General features: G+C 37.6%; 1 protein-coding gene across 2 annotated transcripts in view; it reads left to right on the forward strand.

Annotated features, from left to right (window-relative positions):
* LOC114026992 (myocardial zonula adherens protein-like) overlaps positions 1-12,350 on the forward strand; it is a 100,144-nt gene that overhangs the window by 60,397 nt on the left and 27,397 nt on the right. For both annotated transcript variants that reach the window (XM_027840799.1, XM_027840798.1), the window contains exons 9-10: positions 4,351-4,436; positions 6,329-6,434. In XM_027840799.1, the coding sequence (XP_027696600.1) occupies positions 4,351-4,436; positions 6,329-6,434 (192 nt within the window). The remainder of the gene's footprint in view (positions 1-4,350; positions 4,437-6,328; positions 6,435-12,350) is intronic.

Consider the following 12,350-nt stretch of genomic DNA (forward strand, 5'->3'; position numbering starts at 1 on the left):
TTGAATTCAGTTCTTCCTGACTTCAGGGCCTGTGCTCTCTCCACTTCGCCACCTAGCTGCCCTTAGTATGCTGTTGTTTGCATATTTACATACTTTCTTTAGACTGAGCTCCTTGACAGCAGGGAATGTTTTTCCACCTTTCTTTTGTATCCCCAGAACTTAGCACAGTGCCTGGCACATAGTAGGCACCTAATAAATACTAGGTGACTGACTGACTGAGGACGGGTCCATAGGCTTCACTAGACTCTGAGAGGGCTCCATAGCACACAAAAGAAGTTCAAAATCCCAGTCATTTGGGAGGCCAGCCTTCCCTATCAGCTGAGACTGCAACTAGCCATATATTTTTTTTTTACTTGGAGCAATTTCTATAAAGTCTTTCTGGAATAAGGACAATTAAACACCTACTAAGGAGGCCACCTTGGAGCAGACTAGGGAGAATACACTTAGATTATATGTAACTGCATGCTTTTTGGTAACTTCCTATTTTACCTAATTTTGGAGTCAAAAGGGATCTTGTGAATCATCTCATCCAATTTCCTAGTTTTACAGGTGAGGAAACTGAGTCCCAAAAAGATTAGGTGTCTGAGCTAGACTCCTACTCCAGGATTTCTTTTGCTTAATCAGCTATTTGTGAATTGGGTATTTCTTAGTCTGAATTTCCTGTAAACTTGTACATGAGCATACAAATATCTCTCGAGTCCTTATGACTTTCTCTTGATAGCTTTAGAATAGTTCTCCTCTCCTCTAAATTATCATTTCCATTTAGGGCTGGAGAAATGTCTCCTTAGCTAAGCTAAAATTTGGCATGTCAAATTACAACCCTTCTCCCCACCCTACTCCCACCCTGCTCCCCTACTTATAAATCTTTGAGAGCAGAAATGCTGCCAGACCCTTATCAGGTATGGGAACAGCCTGCCAGGAAAAATGAATTGTGGTGCTGTTTGTATCCTTACTTCCCATCTCCTGACCTTGCTTCTTCTATTTTTGGACTTTGCTCAAGGGCAAATTTCTACTTTATGAAGGGCTTGTCAATTATAAGGCTTAATTTATAGTTTTCTTCACTCACAATATTGAAAATATTATCTTGTTCCAAATTAAACTCAAAGTTAGATCCTGTGGTCCTGTTTCACTACCTTTTTCCCCCCTTTCTGTAGTTTATTAAGGAGTGCTTTCATACACCTGTGATCTCAACCTTGTGGATACTCTCTCTATAGTTCCTTCTCCTATATAATTATTTTCTGTGTCTTTCCGTAAAGCTGCTTTAGAGGCTCAACCAACCAACAGATCAGTTAACAAATACTAAATGCCTACAATGTATCAAGCACTGTGATAAGCCCTGGGAATATGAAGAACAAAAACTAAAGCAACACTTGCCTCCAATCAATGTGGGTACAAGCGTATATAGTTAATTTTTTAACTTTTTGGTTAGGCAATAGGGTTAAGTGACTTGCCCAGGGTCACACAGCTAGTAAGTGTCTAGTGTCTGAAGTGGGATTTGAACTCAGGTCCTCCTGACTCCCGGGCTGGTGGTCTATCCACTTCACCACCTAGCTGCCCCTATATAAGTGTATACAAAGTAAGTACAGGGATCTGCTCCAATAAACTGAAGGCTTTCCTGTGGTTCTTTTAACATGTTGGGCATACCAACGAACCTTGAGGGCAGTTCCTCTGTTGTCTCTCAGTCTCACTGCATGACTCATTGTGAGGTATGGGAGTAGGATTTTTATGGGGAGAAGAGAAATAAGAAAACTTTCCCTTTTCTTTCTCTTGCAAGGATAAAGCTCTTTATTAAAATGCCTAAATTCAAATATCAAACAACATTTGAATCAATACAGTTTGACATTTAAATTTAGGTCTTTTAGTAGAGTATTAAAAAAAACTTTAAATACCCTTTATACTGTAAAGAGGTGTATTGGAAAGAGGAATATTTTTTAAAAACCTATAACTCCCCTTTACATTGGCAGAGGTATCAAACACAATGGTCCATGGACCACATGTGCCCACAATACTCTCTTGTGTGGTCCCAACCAGATTAAACTATAATTGGGAAATAGGTAACAGAAAAAACAAAAACGTAATGAAATTTAGGTAATTTTAATGTGTGGTTTTTGAATTCAATATTCAACCTGCAGGGATCCTTATGTATAGTTTAGTGGCAACCATTTCTATTTAGGTTTGACACCACTGCATTACAACATTCTAATAGACTCAGTCTCTACTTGCCTACTTCCAGTGACAGGGAGTTTATTACCTCAGGAGGCAGTCCATAGCATTGTTGGACAGCCTATTTCATTGTTAGGAAGTTTTTATGTTGACCTGTAATCGGCGTTATAGTAATGTTCCGTTGTTTCAAGTTCTTTCTTGAATAGTACAGAATAAATTAAATACCTTTTCCACCTGACTTGGATCACCCTCATGTAAGTTTTCTCTTTTCCAGGCTGAATGTTCCCCAGTCTTTCTTATGGTCCTCGTGGTGTAGTGGAAGGAGTGACAAATTTAGAGTCAGAAGACCTAGGTTCAGTATTCACTACTTGTGAGACCTTGAGTCTCAATTTCCCTATCTGCAAAGGAAAGATAATAGTATTTGTACTACATACTTCATAGGGTTTGTGTAGAGAACAAATGAAAAAATAGTGCTATATACACTAACTCTGTCTGTTTTAGTTTCCTCATCTGTAAAATGAGCTGGAGAAAGAAATGGCAAATGACTCCAATATCTCCCCAAGAAAACCCCAAATTGAGGCCACAGAGAGTTGGACATGACTGAAAAATGACTGAACAATATGTTATATTATGTTATGTTATACTATATCACATTATTTAGAAATACAGTGTGTGTGAGTGTGTGTGAAAGTGCTATATACATGTGAGTTGCTATGATTCGATGGCAGAGTTGGCAGATTACTCACCAACTTTGTCATTTTCTTCTCGAGTTTGTCATTGTCAATGTTTTTCTGGAGTTTGTCTTTGTTCTTTTTAAAACAAGATGTCCAGAACTGAATAGGTATGCCAGCTGTACTCTGACCAGCACAGGATATGATTGATTAGGTTTTCTAGATGAAGTCAGTATATATTTCGTTTAATGAAGTTTTAAGACTTATTAGCTTTTTTGGCAGTCCCATCCTATTATAACTTGGGCAAGAACTTTTCCCAAAGAGTATTAATTCCCCTTTCTAGGGCAGAAAGGTTTATAGGCCATTTTCCTGATAATAGCCTGGCCTCCTAATGTTGACAGTCCATTCAAAAAGCCAAACAATCCCCTCTAATCTGAAATTTGGGGTTGAGAATTACTTCTGGAAAGAGTTTAGTGCCTCCATCCTAGTTCTCACCAAATTCCACAGCCATTCTGGAAAATAGGAGTTTGCTCAGTCTTTTGGCATAGACTGAGCAAACTCCTGTTTTCCAGAATGGCTGTGGAATTTGGTTTTTTGGTTAATTAGGTCTTGTGGTAAACTAAAACCTAGCATGTGTACCATAGTAGGATTACTAAATTTCAAAGAACCGGAAGATAGGAATACTTAACTTAGAACTATTCTTACTCAAATTTTCACTTTCTTTGATGATTCAGAAGGGAGTTGAGGATATTGTAGTGCCCATGGATATTCATTATGAGCGTATCTATATAGAGAAGCGGACTAGCATAGTGGATAGTGTGTTGGCCATAGAGCCCGAAAAATCTAGGTTCAAATCCCACTTCTGACACTTATTAGCTTGTTATCTTGGGCATGTTCCTTAACCTTTTTTAAACCTCAGTTTTCTTATCTGTAAAGTGATGTGGTAGGACAAGAAGGAAGGACTCTTAGGTTCCTACCGGTTCTAAATCTATGATCCTATAAGACTACAGATGTAGGATAGTAGCATATAAAGGAATCTAGGCCGAGGTTGTACTGACCTTGTGATGTACTGTGGCCTCTCTGACATGTATTAGAACTTTTTATTTTTATTTTTTTATTTTTTATAGTTTATTTTTTAAATTAATTTATTTTGATTTGTCAACAATCACTTCCATTAGCTTTTGAGTTTTAAATTTTTCTCCCTCTCCCTCCCCATCTCCCTCCCCAAGACAGCATGCAATCTGATATAGGCTATACGTATACATTCCTATTAAACATATTTTCACACATGTATTAGAACTTTAAAAAATAGATAATTCATACTATCAACCTCCTTATTTCTAATATATTTGTTTCTCCTAAAATTTGAAAATAGAATGTGGAAACAAATAAAACTGAATGCTATTACAGATACTTGGGCCTAATTTAGAGGCTGGTTAAACTGAGTTTAAAGTATGTATAATTGCTTTGGAGGGCTCTTTTTGGAGTTAATTTAGAAATGTTTCTCTTTGTTTAGGAGCGCCAGCAACTTCAACTACAGCTCCTTCAGCATGAGACAGAAATGTCTGGAGAAGTTGTCAGCACAGATTTTGACAAGAAAAGGTAAGCTATAATATCTCGTCTTAAAATGAATGGCCTCAGTGATCTAGCATTTGTAATTGAAATCCTGTCTCTATAGGCAACACCTTGCCTAGATAGAGCTTTCATTTTCATATCATTTATCTCATTTGTATGGAGTTTTAGTAGCTTATATGTTGGGACATATAAAAGGTTATTTCAGAACCATGGCTTAGTGGATAGGTACTGGCCTCAGAGACAGACCTGGATTCAAATCCTGCCTCTGACATACTGAGCAAATCAATTAGCTTCTCAATCTTCTAGGCAACACTCTATGTTGAAGAGAGGATGCTGACCTGCATTGGTAGAGGGAGTTCCTTGTCTGGGAGTTCCCTAAGTCAATGAAATCACAAATCCAGTCCCTGTCCCTCTCCAGGGAAAGTTCAGTCTGTGAAATGTTTTCCATCATTTGATTTGTGTCAGGGGCTGAATTGCTCATTGTTCAATAGAATGTACCAGTTTGATGAAGAACCACCATTGAGATGGATTCCAGTTTCCAGATTTCAAAAATTTGACTGTCTCTCCTACCTTGTTCCCACTTGTTTACAGAAATTGTTGGGGCAGCAAGGTGGTGCAGTGGATAGAGCACTGGCCCTGGAGTCAGGAGGACCTGAGTTCAAATCCTGCCTCAGACATATAACACTTACTAGCTGTGTGACCCTGGGCAAGTCACTTAACCCCATTGCCTAGCCAAAAAAAACAAAACAAAACAAGAACTAAACAAAAAAAAGAAATTGTTAACCAAAACTTTCTTTGTACAAAGTAAAATGATCTCCAGCTATTTGTTTTACTCTGAAAATAGGAGAGTGGCATTCATAAGCAACAGAAATGTTGCTAATCCATGAAAAATTCTAAGTGGAGCAAATGTTTCAAGATAATAATGCTGCTTTATATTTTCTTCCTTTACAATTTTTTGAAGTGATAGGATTCTTCTTTTTCTCAAGGCCAAATGTTTTAACATCCCCCACTCCTCACCCCTGCCCGGCATCATTCTTCTGGGGCATATCCTGTAGGTGATAGATAGTTAAAGCTTGAAACAACCACATTGTCCTTCATGGATTATATAAAGATGCCTCATTAAACCCCAGGATTCCACAAAACGTTGTTTGGAATCAAATACAGTGAATTCAACAAACCATTTATTAAATGCTGACTCTGCTAGACATTGAGTATGCTACAAAAAAAATAATGCTGTCCTTCCCCCAAGAAGTTTACAATCTAATTTGGGCAAATGCATCTCCCCAAAAAATATGATGGAAGTTAAAATGAAATAGGGGCAAAGGAAAGATACAAAGTACTATATTAATGTTCATTAGAAAACAAAAATACTTATTACTTTCCAACATGACTTTCTTTCCTTTAAACCAATGCCAATCACAGGTGAGGTCTTTAACTTTTATAGCTGTAAGAATACTGAAGTTGGAGTCAAAAGACTCAGGTGTAAGACACATTTCCATCACTTTCTAGCCATGTAATCTGGGACAAATCACCTAATCTCTTTGAACCTTTGTTTCTTCTCCTATAAAAATGATTGATGGTAAAAACTGTCCTGCTCTCTTGAAGGGTAATTGTGAGGATCAGATAAAATAGTGGATATGAAGGACTTTGTATACTTCCATACAAACCTAGCTTTTCTCTCTCAACTTTTTCTTCCTTTCAACAAAATAGAGGTTGGCAAGGTTATGGTTCTTTTTAACAATCCAACTTATTAGTGGGTACTTAAGGAAGTATATCTGAATAGATATTGCTAATGAATACACATGCAGAAGATACTGGATTTCACATCTTAGGTTATATTTCTGAAACAGTTTGACTATATGTGTTGATTATATTGCCTCCAAAAGTAATTCACTTGTTTTATATTCTCCTGATGTCAGGTATCAGCAGCTGGAGGAGGCAGCAGCTAGCCTGCGAGAACGCATTAGACACCTGGATGACATGGTCCATTGCCAACAGAAGAAAGTCAAGCAGATGGTTGAGGAGGTAAGCTTTTCATAAAGTATTATAATGCCAGAAATGCTGCCCATAGACTTTAACAGCCAGTTAAGAATGAGGACTCTTTGGCCAGCAGGTCAGATCTAGATCTCTGTTTGATTTCATCAGCTCTTGGGTCAAATTATTCTGACCACAATCATTTTAGCACAGAGATTAATGGCCCTTGGCACAAGTTTCTGTGGCTATCCCTTTCACAGTGGAGATTCATGAGGTTAAAAGATTAAGCACTTGAACATATTCTAGTAGCTAATCAGCTGAATAGTTTTCAAAGGGCTGTGGTAACTTATTTTGATGCCCATAGTCCAGTGTTACACAGGGTATGATGAGAGCTGCTAGTCTCAACTAGTGGTCACTGCTAAACTGGCTAAGTCTCTTTCTGTCTCTAACTTTATCTCTTATTTCCCTCTCCTCTCTCCTTTTGATGCCTTCCATTCTCTCTCCCTCTCTTTCTCTCTTCCTTCCTTTCCCTTTCCCTTCCCTTCCCTCCTTTTCTTTCCTTTCTCTATCTTCTTTTGTTGCTCTCCCTCCACTTTTCTCTCTCCTACTATATTCCTTCCTCATCTGTCTATGCTTTCGACCTCTTTTTCTCCATTTTCCTATTTCTTCCTTACTCTTTCCCTTTATCTCTATCCCCATTGCTTTCCTAAATTAGCTATTATATCAAACCAAACTATATCATTAATATCTGTTGTACTTGTTGAATAAAGTTTCATGTTTCCTGTTCTTAATTGACATAGTAGGTAAGTCAAGTATTTTATATTTCTTTTAAAAAAAAAAAACACTTGAAAATTAAGTTTCTTTTTTACTTCTAGAAGGTTCCCCTCACCTTTGGAGGGGGTAGTTCATAACCCCTGATTTCTGTCATAAAGTCTGATATTAGTTGTTTGGTACTGTGATACATTATGCCACTAGTTATGCATTTGTGAGTCATTTTTCTTACACAAATTTTAAAATTATTTCCAGTGCCATTTCATTTGCAAACCTGATTAAAAAGAGAGGCATTGACATTCCAGCTGGTTAGTAAAAATTCCTCAGGGTCTGATTCCCTTTCTCATAAAAAAAAGGGAGGTTTCAACATAATTAGACCCCTGGTGAGTCAAGTAAATATTGAAAAGATATATATATATATATATATATATATATATATTTACATTGGGTATTGCTGTAAACATTTGAAATTTGCTGATTAAGTTTTGCCAATATAGAAAAATGATGGAATTACTGCTAAGGTTGGGAGTGTGGAGCAGGAAAGGGGAAGGGCCTTCTATGCTGTTGCTTTAAAATATGATTTAATTAGCATCTTGGCCTAAAATGAGAAATCAAATCATATCATGTTGTATTTTGTGAGTCCTTTTCGTTGGCTCTGGACTTTTCAGATTGTTCTTATGCCCTTGATATAAATGAAAAATCACACATATCCCTCCCCTTTAACCTCCTACCCCTACCCTGCCTCTGCCCTCCTTGTGCATCTGGAGAGCTGCTATGGCACCCACGGTACCTGTACCATAAGAATAGCATCCCTATTGGCTATTGTTACGGAGTCACTTCCCAAAGCGAAAATGTTCCTTTTCTGTTAGTCACTTACAGTAGGCAGAGCTTGGACTCGTTATTGCACAGGAAATTCTTAGAGACCATAAACAAAATCAGAAATCTTTTCATGTTCCATTACAACCTATGAGAGATTACATTCAATGTTTCTCTAGTACTGGATATTGAGGAAATCATAGGATGCTCTCTTTTGCTATTGGCCCCAATATTCCCTACCTAATTTGGGGGCAGAATCTTTTCCTTTTTGAGAACGTTAGCTTTGTTTTCCCCTCTCTTCTACCACGTCACTTCTTAAATTGCAAATATTTAACATTTTGTCGAATTGCTCCCTACTAGATGGAATCATAGTGTTCCGTGTCTTCCTCAGAATCTAGTAATAGATTACTACATTTCCAGGCACCGTGCTAAACACATGTAAATATGTGTAAATTTCTGATTATGCTGTTCTTGCTCAAACTTAAAAGAGCTACAGTCAAATTTAGGAAATTCATTTCAACAAACATTTCACGTTCAGGAATGCTGGCTTTCATTTTCTTCAGTGGTTTGGAAATCTCTGTTCTTCATCTTGAATCCAAAATATAATCAACATATAATTTTTAAAGATAAAACATTATTGTAAACAACTGGGGGCCCAGGGCAAGAGGCGAGGGAATTATAGTGAATGCCCATATCCTTCTGTTGTATATGTTGTTAGCCTACCCAGATAAGCTCCTGTAAATACTACTAATATCTCTAAACCCATTTGTTGGAATAAAGTTACAGCTTAAGAGAAATGATGGTATGTGTGTGTGTATGTATGAATGTGTACGTGTATATGTACATAGCAGAGATGGTACTTCTGGCTATGATCCTGAGATTTATTGGCACATTAAGACCTTACTTTAAAAATAAAAACATTATACTCCTGAATCAGGTCTTTTGAAGAGTATTATATCTGTTCCTTCTTTTAAAAAAATGAGGTTTTAAACCAGGATATCAATCACATATTCCTTTTATTTTCTGTTTGCTTCAAGTTGCAGAGAAAATGAGTGCTTTGAAGTTTCAGTTTCTGTAGTAATTAACATGGCAACTTTTTGGGGGATTGTTTTTCAAAGTCATCTTTGAAGTACTTTGACAAAATGAAATGTATCCTGAGGAGGGTGATCAAAATGGCATGTGGGATATAAAAATCATGTCCTGTGAGGACCAGTAGAAGGGATTGTCTAGATTTATCCAAAGGATTAAGCCTAAGGAGATAAATGATATTTGTCTTTACATTTTTGAAGATCTATCATGTTGGGGAGAGCAAAGGCTTGTGCAGAAGAGTAAATATCAAAGAGGTAAATTTTGGCTCAGCATAAAATTGAACTATTGAACAGAGCTGTCCACTAGAGGAATATGATGCCCTAGGAGGGAGGATGGCTATCTGTCAGGGCTTTGAAGAAAGGATTGCTCATTTGAGTGGGAGGTTGAACTGGATGACCACCAAGACCAAATTTTGACTCTAAAATTTTTATGATCTGAAGTACATCTGGTTTTTTACTCTATAAAAAAAATCTCATATATCTAATGATGGCATACCATAATTCAGGTAAATATCAGTATTTCCATTATTTTGGGAAGGTGGGTCAAATCAGGAAAATTAAAATCAGGTCAGGTTGTAAAGACAGACTTTGAGAAGCAAATGGGCTTGAGAGATTAGTTGTGAGATCTTTTTCCAGTGAACCAAACATCTGTTTATCTGGCTACAGAGTGAGTTTTTATTGGTGGCAAATTGGTGGTAGTTTCCCCTACACTATATTGAAGCCTGAAGCTCATGAGTATTGTGGACTGAGGGATCAGGCTCACTGCTAAATATTAATCCATACATGGTATATCGTTTTAGTCATCATATCTATGAAGAAATTCTATACATTAAAATAAGTGCTTTCCATTTTTAAATCAAACCACCCAAAATTACACTGCTATGTGGTGTAGTCCATTCTGTATATAGTCCATTTGTAAAAACAAAAACAAAAACTTGCCTTTCCATGTTACTTGAAGTTCTTAAGCTACTTATGTGGTCATTCTCATAGTGAGGGTGTGTCAGACTTAATTTATATGTAATATATATATGTGTATATCTATCTGTGTATATATATGTGTGTGTGTATCTATGCATATATATCTATGTATATGTATATATATGTATATATATATACACACATACACACACAAATATAAAAAGAAACAGTGCGGGATTTAAAGTCAGAAGTTGTGGGCCCAATTCCAGCTCTACCACTAACTGTTTAACATTGGCCAGATTGTTTCTCTTATTTGAGTCTCAATTTTTTCATTTAAAAAAAAATGAGAATAATAGCTATACTACCCACCTCACAGGGTTGTTGTGAGGAAAAAGCTTTGCAAACTACGAACTTCTCTGTGAGTATGATCTATATATGCCCTAATGTAGAACTCTACACATGACTAGAATGATGAGTCATTTTTTCAGTCGTGTCTGACCCTTTGTGACCCCATTTAGGGTTTTCTTGGCAAAGATACTGGAGTGGTTTGTCATTTCTTTCTCCAGTCTCACTGAGGCAAATAGAGTTAAGTGACTTGCCCAGCGTCACATAGCTAATAAGTGTCTTAGGCTAGATTTGAACTCAAGGAGATGCGTCTTCTGGACTTCAGGTCCAGCACTCTATCTACTCCAACACCTAGCTGCCAGAAAGATACAAGATGTTCAAGAAAGATGGGCAGGGGAAAGAAAGGAGCTGATCTCTTTTGCATGAAAGATGTGTACATATTCTCAGCTGGAGAAAGTCAAAAGATAAAATGCCTTCCCAAGAAAGACCACCAGACTAAGTTATAGTCTAAGAAATACGGCCCTAATTAGACAGGTGAAATGAATTGGACTTGTTTGGTCAATAGAAAAGACTATAAGGGTCACAACTTCAAATGAATGTAAGGCTATTACACAGTGGGTGCGGCCCAGCTATTATCTGTTTCCACAGAGGACTTGACTAGGAGAAAGATATTAGGGCTTAGGGACATGTCCAGAACAGGAACATTCTCTGGTCTCTCCATTGTATTCCTTATCTGGACAGCCTTTGGGGTGTAGACTAGGCCTTGGATTAGACTTTATGCATTATGCAGTATGTAGGTTAGGCACCAAGTTTCCCAAGTGTCATTCCCTGGCACACAATGGGCCCTTAATAAATGCTGACTGATTGTCAGTTGTCATTGCAGCAGAGAGAGGGAGGAACAGACCAGAAGAGTAAATTGTTTAACTATCATTAAAAAGATACTTGCTTTTATTTGTATAATCTATTTCCCTCTATTAGCACATATTTTAATGCCCAAATGAGGGGAAGGGTGAGTATGCACAGGGATGAACTAATGGGGTAAACTCACCAATTACCAAGGAAGACAGTTAATTCTTCTTATCACTCACAGCTCTGTTCCTTGAAGGCTTGGGCAAAGCACTTAACTGCTGTTAACACCTCTTAAGCCTTCAGACTTGCAAACACAGTCATTCACACCTCTTCAACTGCTCTGACCCAGCCTACTACCTTTGCCAAACAAAGCATCCCACTGCCTGTGGAAAAATAATGTGAAGAAGAAAAAAAATCTCATAATTTTCCTCAGATTTAGTGGAGAGATGGGGAAGTATGTGAGCGGATAGTTTTGTAATTGCATAGTTGTGCAAATGGGTGCACACATTATTATTTAGATTAATAAGGAGTAACTTAAATCATTATTCCTGTCGCACTTTCCATTTCAACCAGCAGAGAGCATTCCAATTATGTCCTGCATCTGATGTCTCTTTTGTAGGTATCTAATTCTTTCTCTACAAAAAAGTCAGTTCAAGGGGCTTTCTTGTTAACAATGATCAGAGGCGGGCTTGGCTTACTGCATAAGAAAAGAAGCTATAATTAGTTCTTATTTGTTAAACTAGATCCTAGGTGGGTACAGAAATGTAGCTCCCTAAGGTGCTACTTCACAACACTAACCTAAACTTTTGCCAACTATGTGCCCAAGTCTTTATTTAGCTAGTCCTCCCTCAGCATATCCTCCACCTTTGGTCCTCTCTATTTTGACCTATTCTAAACACCAGGAAAACCTCAGCTAGCTGAAGTTAGGCTGATAATCCAGAGTCTGAAGCCATAAATGAGACAGAAGCACAGAAAGGAATGACCCCAGAAGCATCCACGTTTAAACAGGTGATGGGGAGGTTTGCCAGCATCCATGACCTTCATCATCTCCCATTGGAGTGTTATGTCGCACCATCTCCAGTCCTCCAGGAGTTCTTAGGCTGTCAGAGCCACAAATAATGACTAGAGAATGCTTGTTTTCTGACTGATGGCCTTGTGTATATACATAAAAGCCTTGCAG

The sequence above is a fragment of the Vombatus ursinus genome, unplaced genomic scaffold, assembly GCF_900497805.2.
Source record: "Vombatus ursinus unplaced genomic scaffold, bare-nosed wombat genome assembly UNPS02014848.1, whole genome shotgun sequence".
Classification (NCBI taxonomy): domain Eukaryota; kingdom Metazoa; phylum Chordata; class Mammalia; order Diprotodontia; family Vombatidae; genus Vombatus; species Vombatus ursinus.